This window comes from Capricornis sumatraensis, chromosome 1, assembly GCF_032405125.1.
Source record: "Capricornis sumatraensis isolate serow.1 chromosome 1, serow.2, whole genome shotgun sequence".
NCBI classification, from domain to species: domain Eukaryota; kingdom Metazoa; phylum Chordata; class Mammalia; order Artiodactyla; family Bovidae; genus Capricornis; species Capricornis sumatraensis.
In genome coordinates this window covers 178124329-178149432 of record NC_091069.1, presented here as the reverse complement: position 1 = coordinate 178149432, position 25104 = coordinate 178124329, and the positions used below count along the sequence as shown (strand labels likewise).

Below are 25104 nucleotides of genomic sequence, written 5' to 3'. Positions count from 1 at the left end.
GGGGCTAACAGTAACTTTAAAAAATTAGCACCAAGTGTAAGAATGCAGAGACGGCACCCCTCCCCCTCGCAAACGCCTCCTTTTTCCCCCTCCCAGGCCCCGCCCTTTCCCGCCCCCTATCGTGGGTGGTGCAGTCGACACCTCCCTGAGAATGCTTTTCCAGGTTGGGGATCCACCCCCGGGGTGGATCTCTCTCCGGCAGAGTTGGAAACGACACGCGTTTAGTGAGGTTAAAGGGTGTCTCGGAATGTGTGTCCTGGATCTGGTGTAGGTGAGGTCACATTTCTCTTCCGACACTGTCACTCTTCCTCGCCTGGTGCGCTACTCGCTCAGAGCCGCGGGACACACGGGTGGGCTAGGACGAGGTAAAGGCGGGCTCTTCCAGGGCGCCCTGGCCCACCTGTAGAGTCTGTGCGTCAACTCCTTTGTTCTCAGAACCACTTCGGTGGCCGCGCCTTTACGCAAGGAGGTTCACTTCGACGTTCCTCAGGTCCCCTTCTGCCGTCCCCAGCCCCCTCCCGGCCCTCCTCCCTCTTCGAACCCAAAGGTTGCAGCGCTGAGAGCCCGGGGCTCGGCGCGAGCCGCCTCCTCACTTCCTATTGGCTGAGAGCGCTGGGAAAGCGGTCACGTGGGGGCGCGGCAATCCAGATCAAGGGCCGCCATCTTGGCGGAAAGTTTGGGGGGAGAGCGGTTGGGGGCGCGGAAGGAGGCGAGGTTCCGGGGGTGTGGCGGCTAAGAGCTGAGAAGGCGAGCGGGCTAGCGGGCACCGGCGAGTGAGGAGGCGCCGGCGGCTGAGGCGGAGGAAGAGGCAACGGGGGTGCAGCCGCCGAGGGGAGCTCCTCCCCCGTTCCCTCACCCCCCTCTGCACAGCTCCGCAAGCCCCGGGTGGGGCGGCGGGACGTGGAGCGGGGCAGGGCGGGGGAGACGGGCCGGGGCGCACCCCAGCTCCGAGCGCACGCCACTCGCAGGAACTTTGTGGCGGCGCCGCAGGTGTGGGGGCCCGCGGAGGTGTGCATGTGGGGCACGAGGGCGTCGGAGAGCGGCCGCTGTCCTGTCCGGCCCTCGCTGGAGTAGCTCGGAGGAAGCCAACAAGGAATCAGGCAAGCGAGAGGAGGGGGCCCGAGCAGGGCGGGGTGATCAATCCAGTTGGTTCCTTCTCGGACTGCTTTACAGTCTCTGCTGGTTTAGGGGCCAAGGGTCGGAGCGCCTCTTCACCCCCCAGTAGCAGGTGGGGGGTATGCCTTCTTATGCCGGGGGAGGGGTGGCCCCACGTCTAGCATTAAGCTCCCTTTGGAGAAGGGGCAGCTTTCGAGGAGAGTTTGGCAGCTTGCTCCTGTCTGCTCTTAATTTGCAGGGGAACCCAACCTTAGGTTAAAGCTTTCTACATTGACACTGCTGGGTTTTCAGGCTCTTTCTCCTTTGACTTGGGAAAACTTTGCCAGGTGGACTTTTCAAATAGGGCTAGGAGTTTTTCTCTTTGAGAGTTAGGGGTAAATGCTAGGTTAACCTCGATTCTGTTCTTTTCTGAATTCAGTTCTGTTTCCTTTCTGTTTTGTGTTCTAAGGTGTGTGCTCTCTTCCTGATTCTGGAGAAAAATGCCGGTCCGGAAGCAAGGTGAGAGTTTACTTCGGAACTCTTGTGGGTATCCCTTGCTTTTTTCTGTTTTGTGCCTGCTATGTTTTACAGATGTTTGTGTAACTGATGAGACAGCCCAGCCTTAGCCTTATTACTTACGGAATCTAAGCCTCAATCATTTAGAAGATGGAAACACCTAAGTGTTTGTCAAACTTTTTTCCCTTGACATCTCTGTAGTGACTGGAGAGGCAATTAACTTTTTTCCCTCAGAAATGTCTTTTTTAAAAGTTTGTGTTGGCGTTTTAATATTTCATTTAAATCATTATTAGTAAACCCTTTCGTGAACGAATGTGGAATACTAAGAACTAGTTTTGAAAGAATATTTGAATTATAATGACGGATTGTAGTAATCAGTGTTTGTATATCAGATCAGCTGAAACTATGTTACTAACACTGATTAAATGATCACTAGAACACATTGGTTACAAACTACTCACCTTGTTTTATTGTGACATAATGAACAGTTTTTGGATCATTTCTAAGGACTATTTATGTGTACAGGAACATAGTAGCATGGATTGACTTGGAGGTTTGGAGAATTGTTTAGGTATCTTGCAGAGTTATTTGCTGCATAGCTAGTTTGTAATACTTCCTTGTAAGTATATAATTTTAATCAAACTTTTTTTTTCTTTTCAGATACCCAGAGAGCACTGCACCTTTTGGAAGATTATCGTTCGAAACTAAGCCAAACAGAAGACAGACAGCTCAGAAGTTCCATAGAACGGGTTATTAACATATTCCAGAGCAACCTCTTTCAGGCTTTAATAGGTGGGAATTAAAACTTTATTTGTGACCATTGTGTGTCAGCTGGGCTTAAGGCTTCTCTGAATTCACTTATTTTAAACTTAAGAGAGTGATAGACTTGGCTCTCTGTGAGGCATGCAGTTACTTGAACATCCAGTGAATTGTGTATTTTGATACTTAGACCAATATCTTTTCCAAAAATATCTAATAACCAAAAAAACTTTCAGTATGATTATTTCAGTGGTCTTTGATAACAAAGTGTAATATCCTAGCATTAGAAAATGAAGAGGTTGCAAAAAGTAATGACTGAATAACTGTTAGCTTGTTTCTTTGTTGGTTTTTTTATTTCTCTGGAATCTCTGAAAATGTTTGAAAAGTTCTGTTTAAGAACATTCATTCTCTTAATATAGACCTCTGTTTAAACTTGGCATTTGTAGAATTACAGTTTTAGACTTGAAAAATGATCTTACAGATAATCTTGGTCTAATCTTGTTTTACAGACAAGAATATTGAAACAAAATTTTATTCTTAACTCTAACTTAAATTTGATGTGGTTCATTGTTTTAAAGGAGAACTGAACAAGGGTGCTGAGTTCTACTCCTGATAGTGCTATTGATTGGATGAGATGGTATAAATCATATAATCTTTTCTAGGCCACTACATTAGCTGTAGCATGTGGATGCAGTGGAACAGTGGGTTTTAACCTTTTTCCTAATAAGTAGCTAGATTCTTTTTTAAAGCAAAAGCTTATATTTTGTACACAATTCCTGGTATATAAAACAAGATGATCTGTTCTGGGCCTCTTCTCTAGGTACCTTGAAAAGTTTACAAACCACTGAACTAGAAAAATTGTCCCTTTCAATTTCAAGAATAAAATGCATTTTTATTAATCAATGACTATATAACATATTAAAATAAGACATTTCATTGCATTGCATTTTTTTCCTCAGTAGTTATAGCCTTATATCTGTGTATCGATGGAGTAACTTTTGATGTGATTTGAGGTTAATGTATCTTATCCTATACTACTTTCAAATTAATGTATTCTATCAAATAGCTTATTGGTAAATTGATGCTCTACTAAATTAGTTTTAGAATTAAAGAAAACGTTAGAGAAGATCACTCAGTACGCTTAAATATAATTTAGCATTATTATAAACTTTAGAAAACATACACGACAAGAGAGAGAACAGTATAATGAACTATTATATGTCTGTCACTCATGTTTAAAAATGACCAGTATTTTGCTTATTTTGTTTTTGGACATTTATTACATTTGAATTTCTAAGTTCTGGGGTTTAAGGTCCAAATGGATCAATTGGATTCCTCTGAAAAACCAACAAAGGAAGGGAAAATCATTTTTAGTTATTTTCTAAATCACCATTAAACCTAGGAATGTTTTATTTAGTAGGCTCACCATTTAGGAAAAAGGAGTATGACTTGTATGTCTTATTTTATATGTAATTCATAGATAGATGGAGTTCTCTGTGTGGAGTCCATGACTTAAGAAAATGATTAGTGAAGTAGTCAACCAGAACCAACACTTAGATTGAGATGGGAAGTAGATTTGCAATGTTGATGAGGATTTTTTTTTTTTTTTGGATATATTCTGCCTCCCCTATTTTGAATGTGTTTATTCTTATGCATAATTGAATTCTGATAGTTAGTTTTCTAATTGTAACTTATACTTGTCAATCTTTGTCCTGTGTAATTTTATTGGTTGTGAATTTAAGCTTTTTAAGGTCATATAGAATATAGTATCAGATTTTGGTGTGAGGAAAGTAATACATTTTAGGAATTTTGAAACAAGTAAATTTAGTAAAGGTTTTTTGTGTTTCTATACTGTAATTGAATTAATTGTTGACACAATTAATAAATATAGTTTCTGGTACATGCTTAAGTTGGATTAATTTTTGAAAATTTTTAGGTCAATAAGATTTTCTTTCCTTTGCACCTGTACCATTGATTTTGAAACGGTGTGATAGTTTTTTAAACCTGTAAATTACCCTAAGTTAAACTAGAGTCCATTGTGTTCATAGTATGTACTGAAAAATTCTGTTAACTGTTTTTTCCTTTAGTAGGTAGTACTTCATCTTCTGAGGTGATACTTGTGAATCATTGAATTAAAGGAGACCTAGGGTCTTGACCACTAATTGTTGAAAATCATATATGGTGCTTAGGTTTTTTACTTTAAGAGTTTGGAAGTCATTTCCTTAGGCTATAGTGAATTACTTAGTTACTACTTGGACTTGCAGTCTACAACAGTTATTTATTGAGTGATTCTTGAATTGGTAGTTTGTATCCACTGTTTCCATGCATTTATAACAGCTTTGTGCAAGGACCTAAGTTGTCATGGGATCCCCCTACCCTGTAGTTGATATATTATTAGGGTTAGGCTTCTGGCACCTTGAGGGCTTCCTTGGTGGCTCAACAGTAAAGAATCCACCTGTAGTGCAGGAGACACGGGTTCAGTCCCTGGGTCGGGAAGATACCCTGGCGAAGGAGATGGCAACCCACTCCAGTATTCTTGCTTGAGAAATCCCATGAAGAGAGGACCCTGGCAGACTAGTCCATGGGGTTGCAAGAGTTGGACACCACTTAGCCACTAAACCACCACCACTTTGTTATTCAGAGGAATAGGCATGCACATACAGCACTATATCTGTTCTAAGATACCAATTTTAAAAACTTTAACATCTCTGAACCTGAGATGAATTTTATAGTGGATATATATTAGCATTGGTTTTACATTCTTAGTGGCATGTGAAATAAAGGTGCATTTTATAGTTGATAGTGTCAGTATCAGTATCCTCAGTTCAGTGAAATATGGTAATCATTGTTCTTGCTCTGAGGCTTGGTAGTAGTATCCTTGAAGGATGGTTTGTCGATTTAAAAATTATTGAAAGTAGAAGAGATTTTATTAACTTCTGAGTTTCAGCTAAGTTGTTTCTTTAGAGGTGAGTATTTAAATTATAGTTTTAAAAAAGTCCGTGAACTGTGCATTTTAAAAAAATTTATTCCCCAAACATCTGGTGTTATTTTTGTATAAATGGGAAATAAAGTCCACCTAATTTTAATCCCTGATTTAGGTGAGAGCAAGTTGAAAACTTGGTGTATTTGATTTTGTAGTCTCATTTTCTGTACTTCTAGTTGGAAATTTTGTGAGTAAAATAGATTGGATATGGTTTGATGACAGCTGTTAGGGTCCATAGTGGTTTGTGGTCATCTCTCGTTCTCAGGTTTGTCTGGGATCAGAGAGGATCTCGGTGGTCCTCAAAGATTTTGTACCAGTCTAGACCTCTTGTAGGGTCAGTGTTTTTTTAAAAGTTTTTACTTTAAGGAGAATGTTTATAATGATGGAATTTACATATTTTGAAAAGCGTATTCAGTAGTCAAAGTTTACAGACTTCCAGCTATAATGGTAAAATGTCAGAGTTCCTTAGATTTTTTGCTTATTATTGGCCTCAGTGATATAATATGTTAGTGTATCATTGTGCACCTGTGTGTGTGTGTGTAGGTTTGAGGAAGGAAAACAGTTATAACAGAATATGGATCAGACTATTGGCTACAACTTTATGGAATTGGAGGAAAATTTTATTAACTTTCTGGTTGGTGGTTTTGATTGAATAGGGTTGTTACTTATTTGTTACTCTTGCTTTGAGGCAATACTATGAAAAAGCAGAAGCTGGTTGAATTTCTTTAGAACCTTGCAATCACAGAGAGCTGTAAAAGCATCTTTAAATATTTCTTCTAGCCCTGGTTATTTTATCTATGTAGGGACAGTTTTTTTCATATTAACATTTTCCTTTTCCAATAATTTTTCTGATATACTATCCAGGTATTGCATTTAGTTGTCAAGTCTGTTTATTGTTGCTGTCAGTTGCTGTGTCATGTCCAACTCTTTGTGGCCCCATGGACTGCAGCACGCCAATCTTCCCTGTCCTTCCTGTCCCCTGTTCTTCACCATCTCCCAGAGCTTGCTGAAACTGACTGTCCATTCAGTCAGTGATGCCACCCAACCATCTTGTCCTCTGTCATCCTCTTCTGCCTTCAGCCTTTCCCAGCATCAGGGTCTTTTCTGATGCTCCAGCTCTTTGCATCAGTTGGCTAGAGTACTGGTGCTTCAGCTTCAGCATCAGTCCTTCTAATGAATATTCAGGGTTGATTTCCTTTAAGATTGACTGGTTTGGTCTCCCTGAAGTCCAAGGGACTCTCAAGAGTCTTCTCCAACACCACAGTTCAAAAGTATCAATTCTTCAATGCTCAGCCTTCTTTATGGTCCAACTCTCACATTCACGCATGACTACTGGAACAACCATAGCTTTGACTAGATGGACCTTTGTTGGCAAAGTAATGTCTCTGCTTTTTAATATGCTATCTAGATTGGTCATAGCTTTTCTTCCAAGGAGCAAGCGTCTTTTAATTTAATGGCTGCAGTCACCATCTGCAGTGATTTTGGAGCCCCCCCAAATAGTCTCTCACTGTTTCCATTGTTTCCCCCGTCTGTTTGCCATGAAGTGATGGGACCAGATGCCATGATCTTAGTTTTTTTGAATGTTTGAGTTTTAAACCAGCTTTTTCAGTCTCCTCTTTCACCTCATCCAGAGGTCCTTTAGTTCCTCTTTGCTTTCTGCCATAAGGGTGGTGTCATCTGGTTATCTGACGTTATTGATATTTCTCCAGCTTGTGCTTGATATTCCAGCTTATGCTTCATCCAGCCCTGCATTTTGCGTGATATACTCTGCATATAAATTAAATAAGCAGGGTGACAATATACAGCCTTGACATACTCCTTTCCCAATTTTGGGGCTTCCCTGGTGGCTCAGATGCTAAAGCATCTGCCTGCAATGCAGGAGACCTGGGTTCGGTCCCTGAGTTGGGAAGATCCCCTGAAGAAGGAAATGGCAACCCACTCTAGTACTCTTGCCTGGAAAATCCCATGGCTACAGTAGGCTACAGTCCATGTGGTTGCAAAGAGTCGGACACGACTGAGCGACTACACTTTCACTTTTCCAATTTTGAATCAGTTGTTCCATGTTCGGTTGTGTTGCTTCTTGATCTGCATACAGGTTTCACAGGAGACAGGTAAGGTGGTGTGGTATTCCATCTTTTGAAAAACTTTCCACAGTCTGTGTGATCCACACAGTTAAAGGCTTTAGTGTAATCAATGAAGCAGAATTAGATGATTTTCTGGAATTCTCTTGCATTTTCTAAGATCCAGCAGATGTTGGCAATTTGATCTCTGGTTCCTCTTTAGTCTTCTTTAATCTGTGCACGTTTCCACAGCCTGTGTCTTTTATGACATTAACATATTTGAAGAGTATAGTTCCCCCTGCTCTTATTTTTTTATATAAAGTTTCCTGTTGTAAGTTTGCTAATATTTGCTTGTGATTAAACTCAGGTTATGTATTCTCTGTGTTTCTGTACATCCAGATAGGTACATGATGTCTTCTGCCCTTCATTTAATGTTAATTTTAATCACCCTGTTAAGGTATTGTCTGATTGCTGTAGTCTGTAGTTACTTTTTTCCCCTTTGCAGTTTATAAGCAGTATATGGGGGGGACACTTTAACACCTTGTAGTCTCCCTGCTCTTTAGAGACATTTCCACCTAGGCTTAGCATCCACTGATGATGCTTGCCTGAATCAGTTTTTACTGTGTTGAAAATGACAGTTGAAAGATTGTAGTAGAGTTTTTTTTTAATACAGCAGCACTTTTCTATAGTTTCCAGTTAACTACAGAAAAGTGCTGCTTGGTATTTTACTATAATTAAGAGCACTCCTCTTCCATTTATCTTCCTACCTACCTACCTATCTAGCTATCATATTTCTTTCAGTGGTTGATCACTTATTATCATCCTTAATGATTTGGGTGTTCAGATTGTCTCAGATTTACCTAGTGTAAGTCTTCTCTAGCTTGGCCGTAATGTCTTTATGGCCTTCCCTCATTTTTTTTAAGCACTTCTGTAGTTTTTGGCATAACATGATGTTCTAGGTTCATCTTGTGTATAACCTGCCCCAGCCTTAGAATCAACCATTTCTTTGAAAAGTTCTGGTTCCTTTTGATACATACGTTGTTTTAAGGAATATACTATGACTGTTAGTCATGTCATATTTAAAGTGTTGGAATAATTTATTTTGGATATTGGCTTGACCTTTTTTCTCTTTCTAGTGTGTGAAACAACAAATTATAATACATAGTTTAAAATTTTATGTACTTCCTTCTTTGGAAATCAAAATGAGTTTTTATTTTTTTATTTTATTTTTTTTCAAAATGAGTTTTTAAATGTATGTTGGTTTAGTCCAAAGCAGAGTAATCTGTGCCTGAGTAGGTTTGAATGTTGGATATTTTAGTTTACAAAAACATTGTGCTTGCTTTTAATCAATTAACTGGTAAAATTTTTCTCTCTGAAATGATTGGATTGTGTTTCATTGTACATTAGCTGTCTAGTTGTCTTTTGTCTAACCCTCCAGAGTGGAATTCATAAACATTTATGATCAGATACGTGTACTTAATATAAAATATTATAAGCAGGAGAATTCTTACAACAGAGATAACCTACTTCTTCCATAGGGTAAAGATCCTTCTAGAATGTTATTCTTGTGTATATATACACTCTTTCATTTTGCAAAACAAAGTCCTGTATACAAATTTTGTGTGTAGAACATGGTGCTCAGTTGCGTCTAACTTTTTATGACCCCATGGACTGTAGCCCACGAGGCTCCTCTGTCCATGGAAATTCCAGTATTCTTTCTTTGGTCACCTGTGGTTTTGGTGGAATTGTCCAGGCAAGAATACAGGAGTGGGTTGCCATTTCCTCCTCCAGGGATCTTCTCAACCCAGGAATTGAACCCCGGTCTCCTGCATTGGCAGGCGGATTCTTTACCACTTGAGCCACCTGGGAAGCTCCAAATAAAACATGGTATAATTGATTCTACAATTCAGTGGGAATTGATACTTAAAATTGTTATATAAAATGAAAAATATTATCAGATTTAAATTATCCTTAAAAATTCTTCAGGAATTGTTTCTCATTAACTACAGTTCCACTGTTTTTCTCTCTAGCGGAGAGAAATAATTCCTTCATTTGGGCAGCAGATGAAGTAGTTGACTTGTGTTTAAATGACCTTTAGTATTAAAAGCACATAATTCTAGAATCACATTCAGCACAGTGAAATATAGAGAGATGCTATGATAATGGAGTCTACGGAGGGAACAGTCTTCTCTCTTCTCAGTTTTTATTTGCTGGCATTTGCTTACTGGACTAATAGGAAGAATTTCCCTATTTTTGGTGAAAAGAGGTACTGTGGTTGAATTTGCTTAAGTGTATACAGTGTGACTTCTCTGTGCTGTACATTTTAACTATCTTTATCCCACAAAGTTTATCATTATGTGCCTTTCCATATCATTCGGTTGTGCTGTTTAAAGACTGTTGCACTGTATAGATTTTTCTGTAGTTATAATTTCCCAGGAGCATTTAGATATATAATTTTTCTGAATTATAGACAACATTGCTTTTGTATATGTTCTTCATCCTATATCCTTGATATATTCTTCGGATAAGTTCCTACAATTGAACTGCTTGGTAAAGGGGATGCGCAGTTTAGAAAGGCTTTTGATGTGATTTTTTTTGTTTGTTTAATTACTGTCAGAAATGTTATATTAACTTAATTTTTTAGATATGTGGAAGAATGACAAATTTACTATCCCTTAAGCACATCAACGTATTATCTTCTTAGTATTTTCTATTCTGATCTGTAGAAGACATCTGTAGTCATTTTGATGTTTTATTTTGAATAAATAACCAATGATGTAAGAATTTTCTTATATCATTGTTAATTTCTATGATTTATTTGTTCATGTCATGTGCCCCTCACCACTCTTTTTTTCCATTTTTTTCCTTAGAGGTATAAAATGTCCATTCAAGATATCAATGCTACCTGGCTTTGCAAATTGCATTTGTTTTTAATGCATTGTCATTTGTTTTTAAACTAATTAAAAAAAAATTACCCTTGGTATTATGCTTAGACAGACTTTCTTAGCCCTAAGATTATAAAAATATTTACTGTATTCAAATTCTGTCATGGCTTCTTTTTTCAACATTTAAAATTTTAATACATTTGTAAATTATTTTGCATTGAAGTATGAGATTGCTTGTTTTTTAATATAAATTTGTTATTTATTCTCCCTTAAACATTTAAAAAATTATTAGACTTTTTCAGCATTTTTAGGTTCATAGAAAAATTGAGTGGAAAGCACAGTTTCCATATCCTTACCATTGCACACTCCCATTTCTCATATCATTGACATTTTTATTAGTGTGGTATATTTGTTACAGTTGATAAGCCAGTATTAAATTAACTAAAGTCCATAGTTTACATTAAGATTTGCTCTTTGTGTCAAAACATTGATAAACTTGACATATACATTTGTTGCTTTGACAAATGTATTCACTGTTACAGTATCATCCAGGATAGTTTCACTCCCCTAGATATCTGTGTTCCACATATTTATCCCTCTGTCCTTCTCACCAAAACCCTGGCAACCACTGATCTTTCTGCTGTCTCTTGCTCCACCTGTTCTTCTCTTTCTCCCAGTTATCTTTGTATTGTCTGTATAGTTACGCCTTTTCCAGAATGTTATATGGTTAAAATCTCAAGTGTGTGGCCTTTTCGTATTGATTTCTTTCACATAGCAATATGCATTTTGCTTATCAAAGATAAGGTTTCTCCATGTCTTTTCATGACTTGATAGCGCATATCTATTTTAAGTTTTTAAAGACTTTATTTTTTAGAGCAATTTTAGATTCACAGCAAAATTGAGAAGAAGGTACCTGCCCTCACACATGCATAGACTCTCTCATATTTGGCATCTCCCATGAGAGCGGTGCATTTGCCACAGTTGATGAACCTGCATGAGCACATTATTATCACCCAAAGTCCATAGTTTGACCTTAGTATTCACTCTTGGGTTTGTATAGTCTGTAGGTTTGGACAAATGTGTGATGACCTGTGTCTACCATTGTAGACAGATACTTATGTATATCCACGACACTATACAGAATAGTTTTACTGTCCTAAAAATCCTCTGTACTCTGCCTGTTCACCTCTCTCATCTCCAACCCCTGGCAATCACTCATCTTTTTACTCTCTGTATTGTGATGTTTTCCAGAATGGCATAAAATTGGATTATATGCATATAGCCTTTTTACATTGGCATATACAGCATATAGCCTTTTTACATTGGCTTCTTTCACTTAGTAGTATTCATTTAAGGTTCCTCCACATACATGGGTGTTTTCTGTTGTTGTTTTTAATTTTTTAAGTGTTGAATGATATTCTGTTGTCTGGACGTACTGCAGTTTATTCATTCACCTATCAAAGGATGTTTGGGTTGCTTCCAGCTTTTGGCAGTCATGAATAAAGTTGCTATAAACATCTGTGTGCAGGTCTTTCTGTGGACATAAGTTTTCATCTCATTTGGATAAATATTGAGGAATATGATTGCTGGATTATGTGGTAAGAGTGTGTTTAGTTTTGTAAGAAACCACCAAACAGCTTTCCAAAGTGGCTGTATCATTTTGTATCCCTACTGGTAGTGAATGAGAATTCCTGTTGTTTCATTTTTTGCCAGCAGTAGTTGTTGTCAGTGTTCTGTATTTTGACCTTTCTAATAGATGTACAGTGATACCTTGTTTTAATGTCCATATCCCTGATGATATATGGTGGAATATCTTTTCATATGCCTATTTGCCATCTGTGTGTCTTCTTTGCCAAAGTATCTGTTAAGGTTTATTTTTTAAAAATATTTATTTGGCTGCTTCAGGTGTTAGGTGTGGCATGTGGGATCTTTGATCTTCATTGTGGCAGGAGCAATCTTTAGTTATGGCATGTGGGATCTCTCAGTTGTGGCATGCAAATTCCTTAGTTGCAGCTTGTGATGTTTAGTTCCTTGACCAGGGATTGAACCTACTCCCCTGCATTGACAACCCACTCCAGTATTCTTACCCAAAAAACTCCATGGACAGAGGAGCCTGGTGGGGTATAGTCCATAGGGTTGCAAAGAGTTGGACACAACTGAGCATGCATGCACACAGCCCTGCAGTGGGAGCTGGGAGTCTTAGCCAGTGGGCCACCAGAGAAGTCGCACCTGTTAAGGTGTTTTTCTTAATATTTTTTCCATTAACTAGAATATTACTCATAGATTAGAGATGTCACCTATATTATATTGAAAGATTGAAGGCAAAAGGAGTAGGGCAGCAGAGGATGCGATGGTAATATAGCATCATTGACTCAAAGAACATGAATCTGAGCAGTCTCTGGGAGATAGTGGATGACAGAGGAGCCTAACATGCTGCAGTCTATGGTTTCAGAAAGAGTCGGACACGACTCAGCAACTAAACAACAACAAATTGTAACTAGAAGCTAGAAAACTTTTCCTCAAGTTCCTTTGAGGGTATTTCTGAACTTCTGTACTTCCCTTATTCCTAGTGTTTGCAAACTTTAAATTTTAGCAAGAAAATAATAAATTTTTACTTAGATTTGAAGACTTCTGAAGTATATGTATCTTAGAGATTTCCACAGGTAGAGATGATTCGTCTCAGTACTGTTAGACTAATTACTTGTATTTAAGTTTAATATTTGAGAATTTTTCTGTTGTATGTGGTACAGTTTTGTGATCTTATAATTTAGATCTTTGTTCAGGAACTGGGGAACTAGTTTGGTCCAAAACAGTGAAAGCACATGCAAACTACAAATGGAAAACGAGTAATAGATTGTGATAAGACTGATCTGTAGGATCAACAGAATCAGTATTTTCCAGTGAGTCAACTAAAGGCTAGTTTTCCTCTAATACAAGTTTTAATATTTTTGTATTTTTGTGTTTTCTCTTCTTGCCTACTTTAGTGCATCATTATTTTCAAAGGAAATAATCTTTTTCAAGGATGATAAAATACATCAGACATTTTAATGATATGTCTGGTATATATCTGAGTGAGCTATGTGTATTTTCAGATGAGTATGGGATCACTCTTGTCTATTTAATGACAGTCATTTTAACTACCACCACATTCTCCCATTTTCTTTACACTTTAATAGTAAATGATTTACTATGATTTAAAATACAGTTATCAAATTTTTATAGAAATCTACCTTTGTAGGTGCTTTAAATAGGAAAGATTTAGGTGTTGTATAAATTTTTCCTCAATTATCTCAGTCTCCCAAAGACATTATTGTTCATCTTTTAATTCTCTTGTTTTACTTCAAGAGTATATACACTCTGTTAATATTGATTGGCTGAATGTGTTGTGTTCAGAGTAAACTCATTAATTCTTTATTTTCATGAAGTTGATCTTTTAAGAATAACTTGGATTTTCAGACATTGGCATGTTGAATAGACTTTTAGGAAATAGAGATTGGGATTATACTAGAATTTACCTTGTTTGTTTTTGTCTTATTTGTATAGTAACTTGTTTTACTTTAGACTACATACCTTATGGTTTACTCCGTGTTATACTCTCTAGTTTAGAAAACTCTAAAGGAAAAAGGACATATTTTGAATCCTAGAATGTTACTTTGTAGAAATATTTACTTGTCATGATGATAATCTACTTTTTTTCTGAATCTTCATGGTTACAGTCAGTGATGATAACTCTCTTCCGACGTATACAATGTAGATTCACTGAAAAACAGAGACTGCATGGGAAATATAAAATATTGATACTTGAGACTCCTAAGAAAAGCTCAATTTGTGTGTGCAGTTTTTCCAGGGGGTGCCTTTTTTGTTTAGGTCACCTTTGAAAAAGCTTCACAGATACTACTGAAGGAATTGTAATTGAGAACTACTTTCTGAAGACGTATTATTACTTGCTCACTTCTGTTGTCTTGGGATACCCTGAAGATGAAGTGTGGTGGACAAATGAAATAAAGTGAATAAACTGGAATGTTAGTCAAGATGGAATATGAGTCAAGAATTAAGATGTAATGTGTGTGTGTATATATATTTTTTAAGGAAAGTGATAATAACTGTGACAACCTATCATTTCAAAAATATCACCATACTATACCTATATATATTATGGAGAAGGCAGTGGTACCCCACTGCAGTACTCTTGCCTGGAAAATACCATGGACGGAGGAGCCTGGTGGGCTGCAGTCCATGGGGTCGCTAAGAGTTGGACATGACTGAGCGACTTCGCTTTCAATTTTCATGCGTTGGAGAAGGAAATGGCAACCCACTCCAGTGTTCTTGCCTGGAGAATCCCAGGGACGGGGGAGCCTGGTGGGCTGGCATCTGTGGGGTCGCATAGAGTCGGACATGACTGAAGTGACTTAGCAGCAGCAGTAGCAACATACATATGTTAACAAATATGTCAGTACTTTTGCTTATGGTTTTAGTTAGCCAAGTATGGTAACCATCTCTTTATAAATTGGGTCTTATCTGACAGTATTAGTTCTCCTGACCCTAGTAAGAAGCAAAGAACGAAATAGCTGAAATAGATGTTATCAGTTGAGTTCAGTCGCTCAGTCTTATCCGACTCCTTGCAACCCCATGAACCACAGCATGCCAGACCTCCCTGTCCATCACAAACTACGGGAGTTTACCCAAACTCATGTCCATCGAGTTGGTGATGCCATCCAACCATCTCATACTCTGTTGTCCCCTTTCCTCCTTCCCTCAATCCTTCCCAACATCAGGGTCTCTTCAAATGAGTCAGCTCTTCGCATCAGGTGGCCAAAGTATTGGAGTTTCAGCTTCAACATCAGTCCTTCCAATGAACACCCGGGACTGATCTTTAGAATGGACTGGTTGGATCTCCTTGCAGTCCAAGGGACTCTCAAGAGTCTTCTCCAACACCACAGTTCAAAAGCATCAATTCGTCAGTGCTCAGCTTTCTTTATAATCCAACTCTCACATCCATACATGACTACTGGAAGTACCACAGCCTTGACTAGATGGATCTTTGTTGGCAAAGTAATGTCTCTGCTTTTTAATACACTGTCTAGGTTGGTCATAACTTTACTTCCAAGGAGTAAGCATCTTTTAATTTCATGGCTGCAGTCACCATATGCGATGATTTTGGAGCCCCCAGAAATAAAGTCAGCCACTGTTTCCCCATCTATTTCCCATGAAATGATGGGACGGATGCCATGATCTTCGTTTTCTGAATTTTGTGCTTTAAGCCAACTTTTTCACTTTCCTCTTTCACTTTCATCAAGAGGCTTTTTAGTTCCTCTTCACTTTCTGCCATAAGGGTGGTATCATCTGCATATCTGAGGTGATTGATATTTCTCCCGCCAATCTTGATTCCAGCTTGTGCTTCTTCCAGCTCAGCATTTCTCTAGATGTACTCTGCATATAAGTTAAATAAGCAGGGTGACAATATACAACCTTGTTGTACTCCTTTTCCTATTTGGAACTAGTCTGTTGTTCCATGTCCATTTCTAACTGTTGCTTCCTGACCTACATACAGGTTTCTCAAGAGGCAGGTCAGGTGATCTGATATTCCCATCCCTTGAAGAATTTTCCACAGTTTCTTGTGATCCACACAGTCAAAGGCTTTGACGTAGTCAATAAAGCAGAAACAGATATTTTTCTGGAACTCTCTTGCTTTTTCGATGATCCAGTGGATGTTGGCAATTTGATCTCTGGTTCCTCTGCCTTTTCTAAAGCCAGCTTGAACATCTGGAAGTTCACGGTTCACATATTGCTGAAGCCTGGCTTGGAGAATTTTGAGCATTAGTTTACTGGCGTGTGAGATGAGTGCAGTTGTGCGGTAGTTTGAGCATTCTTTGGCTTTGCCCTTCTTAGGGATTGGAATGAAAACTGACCTTTTCCAGTCCTGTGGCCACTACTGAGTTTTCCAAATTTGCTGACGTATTGAGTGTGGCACTTTCACAGCATCATCTTTTAGGATTTGAAATAACTCAACTGAAATTCCATCACCTCCACTAGCTTTGTTCGTAGTGATACTTCCTAAGGCCCACATATTATATCCCATATACTTTATTCATTTAAACTCCCCTAGAATCTCATTCAACTCATTTTTTATTGTGATAAAGTATTATATATATATATCACATAAAATTTACCATTTTTAAGTGTGCAGTTCAGTGACATTGAGTAATTTCACGCTGTTCTGTTGCTATCGCCACTGTCCATGTCTGGAATGTTTTTACCAGCTCAAATTGAATTTCCTTAAAAAAAAAAATTTTATTTATTTATTTATTTATGGCTGTCCTGGATCTTCCTCGCTTTGCTGGGCTTCCTCTAGTTGCAGTGAGCAGGGGGCTACTTTTTGTTGTGGTGCACGAGCTTCTCGTTGCAGGGGCTTCTCTTGTTGCAGAGCATGGGCTTTAAGGCACGCAGGCCTCAGTAGTTGCAGCACACGAGCTCATTAGTTGTGGATCTCAGGCCCTGGAGTGCTGACTCAGTAGTTGGGGCGCATAGGCTGAGTTATTTTGCGGCATGTGGAATCTTGCATCGGTGTCCCCTGCATTGGCAAGTAAATTCTTAACCACTGGACCACCAGAGAAGTCCCCAAACTGAACTTCTTTCCCTGTTAAACAGTAACTCCACATTCTCTTCTTATCCCAGTCTGTGGAAATACATTTTCTTTCTATCTCTATGTACTTGACTATTCTAGGTTCCTCATAGAAATGGAATTATACAATATTTGTCCTTTTGTGTTTGACTTACCCTACTTAGCATCATATCTCTTCAAGATTCATTTATCTATGTGGTAGATTTAATCAGAATTTTATTCCTTTTAAAGGGTGAATAATAATACATTGTTTTTATATACCACATTTCATTTATTAACCATTCATCTGTTGATGAACATTTAGGTTGTCTTCACCTTTTGGTTATTGTTAATAATGCTGCTATGAACATGGGTATATAAATATCTGTTTGAGTCCTTACTTTCAGTTCTTTTGGGTATACCCATAAGTGGAATTGCTGGATCAGATGATGAGTCTGTGTTTTAATATTTTGAGAAACCACCATATACATTCCACAGTGTATGTGGAAAACATACACTGTTTTCTATAGTGATTGCATTATTTATATTCCTACCAACAGTGACTGTTTTGTTAATAATAGCCATCCTGATGGATGTTTACTCAGCTTGTATTTCTTAAGTATGTTATAGCCAATAATGTGGATATTTGGTTCTCTAGTCCATAGGAGCTCAGATTCAGCAAATTAGGACTGTTTGATAGCTTAACGTAAGACCTAGAAATGAGGCATTTCAATTGATAAAAGCAAGTTGCAAGTGAACTTCTGAAAAATTCATCTAGGAAACTCTTTATTCCTTGACCATTAAACGTTTACTCTGAGTTATATTATGGGCTTCCCAGGTGGCTACACCAGGATGCAGTGGCGGGGCCTGGCTCCCCTCTGGGAACTTTGGGTGAGAGGGGGCAGGAGGGAATACCAGGTTGGAAGGCTGGTCTGCCTGTGAACTGAGGGGATTGTCAGGTTTTTTTTAGCTGACTTTCCGGAAACTGAGCTAGAAGTTCCACCCAGTTCTGTCCAACCCCACATGCAGCCCAAGCTGTTCAGCCACAACATCGAAGTAAGAGATGTTTGTTTTCACTTATAAATCTAAGAAAATGAAATAAATGAATCGATATAATAAAATAAAAACAGACTCACAGATACAGAGAATGGACTAGCGGCTAGCCAGTGGGGAGAGAGGCAAGATAGAGTAGCAGATTAATAGAGATAAATTACTAGGTATAAAATAAGTAAGATACAAAGATTTAATGTACAACACAGGGTAGCTCAGATGGTAAAGAATCTGCCTGCAGTGCAGGAGACCTTGTTTCGATCCCTGGGTCAGGAAGATCCTTTGGAGAAGGGAATGGCAATCCACTCCAGTATTCTTGCCTGGAGAATGCCATGGATAGAGGAGCCTGACAGGCTACAGTTCATGGGGTTGCAAAGAGTTGGACACCACTGAGCGACTAACCCACCCACCCACCCACAGGTAGCACCAGTGGTAAAGAATCTGCCTGCCAGTGCAGGAGACATAAGAGACACAGGTTTGATCCTGAATTAGGAAGACCCCCTGTAGGAGTAGGAAATGGCAGCCCACTCCAGTATTCTTGCCTGGGAGAATTCCATGGGCAGAGGAGCCTGGTGGGCTATAGTTCATGGGGCCGCAAAGAGCTGGACACACCTGAGTGACTGAGCATACACAGAGCACTGAATTATATAATTAGTCTAGATTTCTGTTGTCCTATACTGTAGCCACTAGCCACTTGTGGGTATTCGACTTCAGTTCAGTTGCTCAGTCGTGTCTGAGTCTTTGCGACCCCATGAATCGCAGCATGCCAGGCCTCCCTGTCCATCACCAACTCCTGGTGTTTACCCAGACTCATGTCCATCGAGTTGGTGATGCCATCCAGCCATCGCATTCCTCTGTCGTCCCCTTCTTCTGCTCCCAATCCCTCCCAGCATCAGGGTCTTTTCCAATGAGTCAACTCTCTGCACGAGGTGGCCAAAGTATTGGAGTTTCAGCTTCAGCATCAGTCCTTCCAGTGAACAGTCAGGACTGGTCTCCTTTAGGATGGACTGGTTGAATCTCCTTGCAGTCCAAGGGACTGTCAAGAGTCTTCTCCAACACCACAGTTCAAAAGCATCAATTCTTTGGTGCTCAGCTTTTTCACAGTCCAACTCTCACATCCATACATGACCACAGGAAAAACCATAGCCTTGACTAGACAGACCTTTGTTGGCAAAGTAATGTCTGCTTGTTAATATGCTGTCTAGGTTGGTCATAACTTTCCTTCCAAGGAGTAAGTGGGTATTTAATTAAACCTAAATAAAATTATAAATTGAGTTCCTCAGTCACACTAATCATATTTTAAATGCCCAAGAGCCGTTTGGCTACTGTATTGGGTAGTAAGCTATAGAACATTTTTTATAATTTTTTTATTTTATTTTAGTTTATTTTTTTACTTTACAATACTGTATTGGTTTTGCCATACATTGACATGAATCCACCACAGGTGTACATGAGTTCCCAACCCTGAACCCCTCTCCCACCACCCTCCACATATCATCTCTCTGGGTCATCCCAGTGCACCAGCCCCAAGTATCCTGTATTCTGTGTCAAACCTAGACTAGTGATTAGTTTCTTACATGATAGTATACATGTTTCAATGCCATTCTCCCAAGTCATCCCACCCTCTCCCTCTCCCACAGAGTCCAAAAGTCTGTTCTTTACATCTGTGTCTCTTTTGCTGTCTCGCATACAGGATTATCATTACCATCTTTCTAAATTCCATATATATGTGTTAGTATACTGTATTGGTGTTTTTCTTTCTGGCTTACTTCACTCTGTATAATCGGCTCCAGTTTCGTCCACCTCATTAGAACTGATTCAAATGTATTCTTTTTAATGGCTGAGTAATACTGCATTGTGTATATGTACCACAGCTTTCTTATCCATTCGTCTGCTGATGGACATCTAGGTTGCTTCCATGTCCTGGCTATTATAAACAGTGCTGCGATAGAACATTTATCACTGCAGAAAGTTATTTTGGACAAAACTGGTCTAAAATTTTAAAAGTTTTTATTAAAAGGCAGTATATCAGTATTTCTATTAATTACAGAATAAAAGGTCACATAGAAATTTAAAATCTGAAACTTCATTTACAGTATCGGAAAATACAAAAATTTTATGTACTGACTCGGGTTATTTATCTTGAGAGTGGTAACTGACCAATTGCTCAACACTTATTTAGTGCTCTTAGGGGGCGTAATACTATGCTAAGAGTGTTTTGTTTGTTTTGTTTTTGTGGAGGAGGTTGAAAATCTTTCTCTAGATAGGTAGGTAGATCTACGAGTATTTATCTTCTACATAAATAAGATATCTCCTACATATATGGAAATATATGTTTTGCTACACAAGTATATACATACTCTTGCACACATGTATATCTTATACAAAAAAGACTTTTTCTCTAATATATTCTGGAAAATAGTCCGTATTTAACTTTCCCTAATTATTGTCACAATGTCTTTTATAGTTCACCCTCCCCAACCTTCCCCAAACACACATACACACCAGTTAAGGCTTTGACATTGCAGTTAGTTGCTGTGTCTTTTTTGTTTCCTTTATACAGAAAAATCCTTAATTTTAAACAATTTATTTTCTCTTTCATGACACTGAAAGATACCAGGACAGTGTCTTGTAGAATGTCTTCATCTGAATCAGTTTTGTTCTTTGCTTTTCTGATATCATTTAACATGTTCCTCTGTCCCTTGTATTTTCTTTGAACTAGAAGTTGGTTCTAGAGACTTGATTTGGATTCAGGTTAAAAATTTTTGTTTGATAAGAATCTTTTTTAGCTAACTCTCTGAATTTGAGGTTTGACTCTTCCATGATGCTTATGTGAAGAGTTGACATAGTGATTCATGGTTTATAAAATGCTTTTACATACAGTTTTCCACAGTAATATTAACATCTTGTGAAATAGGTTGATATTATCCTCACTGTCAGACTTTAATTTTTATTAACCTTTTACCTAGAAAGTTCTACAGTTCCATTGGTTATCAAAACCAATGTCTTTTGATGTTTTTTAGAGGAGATACTAATGTTTTCATCATGTTAAGAAACAAATAAAAGTTATCCTTTCTAAGTGTTATTTATGGATGTCTCTGGTGGCTCAGTGGTAAAGAATCCACCTGCCAATGCAAGAGATGCGGGTTTGATCCCTGGGTCGGGAAGATCCACTAGAGAAGGAAATGGCAACTCACTCCTGTATTCCTGCATAGGAGATCCCTGGCAAGAGGAGCCTGGAAAGCTACAGTCCATGGGGTTGCAAAAGAGTCGGACACAGCTTAGTGAATTTACAGTTATTGACTTTGGTTCTGTACAAGATAATACCCCATCTTTGCTGTTAAATAATAATTTCCCTCCTTTAAAAAATATCAACTCAAAATTATACCAGAAGATAAATAAAAAACTAGTAGTGGTGTACTTAAACATTATATAACTACCATTCAGAGTTTCTGAGCAGTATAACCAATGTTAATATACTAAATTCATGTCATTCTAGTTGATAACAGAGTACCTTAATCTTCCAAATTATTCTGTTTCTATAAGTACATTTATCATTTCTTTTAGTGTTTTGTCATACTTTTAACTGATTGTTTCTAAAATAACAGAATATTTTAACTTACCATTTTTAACTATTTGAATGTGAGGGTATCTAAAAATATTTCACAATCCTTTGATTTTGTATTAAAGTATTATTCTTTTTTTGTCATAACTTTGGTTACTAGGGCAGTTAAACCACTTGAGTGGTTTATATTCCAAACCTGGATATTGGTGATACAAATTTATAAAATATCAGTAATGACTTATTTCTGCAGAATTCAAAATAATGATACTAACTTCTATCTTGAGGAGCTGTGTATGTGCCAGTGTGCACTTTACATGCATTACATGAATCCTTGTAACAGTTCACAGTAAGAAGAGGCAAGTTATCAGAGGTTAAGTAACTTGCCTATACAGGTGATAGTAGGATGATGAAGTAGGGATTTGAACTCAGCACTGACTATGAAGTATAAAAAGCCTGTGACTTTTACACTGTGCCCTGCAGGTTCTGATACAACTGTAATGAAATAAAATACTCACTGTTTAAGTACATTATAAGATTGGATTTATTTTACTAATTTGAGTAAAAGTTTTGCTTTTGAGTTATATTGTTTTAGCAATGCATAGTTTAATTAGAAAATACAAATTACTTTTGAATTTTTCTTTTCCTTTCCTCACCTCTAGATATTCAAGAATTTTATGAAGTGACCTTACTGGATAATCCAAAATGTATAGATCATTCAAAGCAGTCTGAACCAATACAGCCTGTAAATACTTGGGAAATTTCCAGCCTTCCAAGCACTACTGTAACTTCAGAAACACTGCCAAGCAGCCTTAGCCCTAGTGTAGAGGTAAGATAAAAAAATTGTCCTTAAGCTGTTTTCAGTGATCAATTAATTAGGGCTCCTAAGTTTTTTCATTTTATTAAAATGGATATTTTGTGGGAGTATCATTTATTATGGTATGAAAAAGATGGGATTAAAAATATTTTTGAAGAAAAACCTCAAAATTTCTGGTACTCCTGTCTTAAAATGTAAATGGTTCAAAGTATGAAATACTTGACTATTAAAGTATTACTTCAGTCTTTTTAGTGTTACTTTGGCCTTATTAGTCTTAGTATTACTTAAAGTCTTTAGACTGTTAAAGAATACTCTGCATGGTAAACATCAGCGAGGCTCCTTTCTGGGATAATTAGATAGAAACTACTTTGAAAAGGTAGTTTTGCTCTGGTAATTTTTTTTTAAACAGCAGTTGTTACATTTATCCCTAGGATTCTCTCTTTATTGGCTTGAAGGATTGCATTGTTAAATCTCACTAGAGACTGATCAATAAAGCTTAAGGACAGCATTGATTTCTCTATTGTTTTTGAAGTTATAAATTGTATTTCTTTGAGTTTTCATAACTATTTTAGTAATGTTCTTTTTTGTTGTGATCTTTTATTGCTGGTGGAGTTATATATGGCATAACAGAGATGTGAAGCATTTTGTAATGAGGATTCTGTCTGAGGCACATTAGTCATTTGAAGGTGGTTGTCTGACTGACTTTGATTCTAGTATCTTCTAATTACTGCTGGAGAAGTGCCTGGAAAATTGAATCAGGGAAAAGTATTGGTAGGCAGCAACCACACAGCCCTTTGTTAATGAAATAGAGAAATTCTCAGTTTCCTCTTATATGACAGAACATAGAACTATAGAATTTTAGAGCCAGAAGAATCAGAGAACATCTCATCCCCAACCCCACCCCCTTCATCTAAAAGATGAAGAAATTGCGATCCAGACAAAAATAAATAACTTGACCCAGTTTATGTGGCTAATCTGGGCAAGTCTACCTTCTGATTTTAGGCATCATAATACCCATTTCACAGTTCTCCTTATGAACTGTAGTATGTCCTTGTATTTTTCTCTTTGGCTAGAAATTCTAGTGTTATATTACCAGTGTGTCCTTATTTTCCTATTTTATTGTTTTTGTCATTTTCTCTTAGATAATTTCAGTTTCTGTTCCCTTTATTAGATATATCATTTGTACTTACCTTTGTCCATTTCAGACAGATGTTTAAAATGTTAATCAGTAATATAGTTTCTGTTTCACATTTATTGTATAAAGAATTTTAAGAACCATGTGAAATTTTAAGAGAATTGGCTTCTTATTTAATAACTTTATTTTTCTACTGTCTCATGTATGGTGCTCAGCTATAATTATAAAGCATAGAGTTCTTGCAGTTGATTTGTCTAATTTTATAGGAGACTAAAAGTAAATGTGCATTAAGGTTAAATAAATGGACGGTTCTGCATGCTGGAAGTTAATTTCCGTATAGATTTTAGTCTGAAAGATGAACTATGCATTGAATTCCATTAAGAATAGTATTGGAAACATTTTAACTTTTATAAAATTGTGAGGCACTGGTACCTACAATGCTTTTTGCATTGCTGGGTTCTGCATCTCCTAAAAGGTACATTATGGACATAGTTAAGGTATCTAAAATTAATAGGAAAATAATACCCTTCAGACTACAAATATCAGCCCTTATTAATTAGGAATGTAGAGGAGAAGGAAATATGGTTACAAAATGTTGTATAGGGCTTGGCGCATGGAAAATGCTGTTGTGGTGTTTGAAATCTGTACCCATTCATGGGTGGACTTAGTAAGGGGAAGTTGAGATATGTCCATCAAGTCCTAGATTTGATCGACAAAGAGAAGAATCTGTGAGCTAAGGTCAGTTGAAGGCAAGTACTGTTTTGCAGAGAGGACAGAATACCTGAAGATGTTAATCTGAAAATGCAAATAGTTTTGAAATACACTGGTGGATGACAGTTATAAGACTTAAAAAATAATAAGCTTGACATATTTGGAGATTTGATTTCTTTTCTTTTGAGGGAAAGAAGGAAAGGATGTTCCCGTGTTAGCCATCCATTTATGCTTCGTTTGGACAGAAAACATGCTTAAGTGACCTTTAACTTGATCACTTATTTCAGTTCCTACTTTAGACTCTTAGGGGCACAGTGTTTGGGACTGAGAAGAGAGTTGGATCATTTAATTCACCTCACATGTTTTACCCAGTGGAAGAGAATCTGCTGACTTGAATTTAAACAAATGCAAACAAAAATTTTTATTGGACTATAACTTGAAAAAATGAAAATCATGAAAATATTTTGTCTTACACAAAAACTTAGAGTATTTTTACACAGTGCCCTAATTTTTTCAGACAAAATGGCGTGCATCATGATCTTGTCTCTTTCACTTTGTGTTCACTTTTGCAGGACTGTCTTGAAGAGTTACTTTTGCAAAAAGTATTTGAGATTGATCAATTTCTACCTGGGCTTTACTTTCTTATTCTCTTAAAGTAAAAATTTTTGTCTTGGAAAGCATCTATCCACTTTTCTTTCTTGCCTTTTTATTTTTTTAACCATTGATAACTGATCTAACCCTTGCAAGATTCCCATTGTCACTTAATATGTAGCCATGTGATTGTTTTTCTTCTATGTCTTCTGATGTAATAAAATAAGAATTAATGCTATTTTTTAAAGTATTAATTAGTATCATAATATTAATTTAATTAGTATTCCATTTAGTTATACCTTTTTTGACTTTTGTATATCTTTCTTTTACTTTGAACAT

General features: G+C 37.6%; 1 protein-coding gene across 1 annotated transcript in view; it reads left to right on the top strand.

Moving 5' to 3' along the window:
- The first annotated feature begins 233 nt into the window (after positions 1-233).
- The window catches only part of DLG1 (discs large MAGUK scaffold protein 1), a 268658-nt gene continuing 243787 nt past the window's right edge, over positions 234-25104 (top strand). The window contains exons 1-4 of the mRNA XM_068969482.1: positions 234-271; positions 1565-1614; positions 2272-2403; positions 22174-22340. Of these exons, the coding sequence (XP_068825583.1) occupies positions 1596-1614; positions 2272-2403; positions 22174-22340 (318 nt within the window). The 5' untranslated portion in view covers positions 234-271; positions 1565-1595. The remainder of the gene's footprint in view (positions 272-1564; positions 1615-2271; positions 2404-22173; positions 22341-25104) is intronic.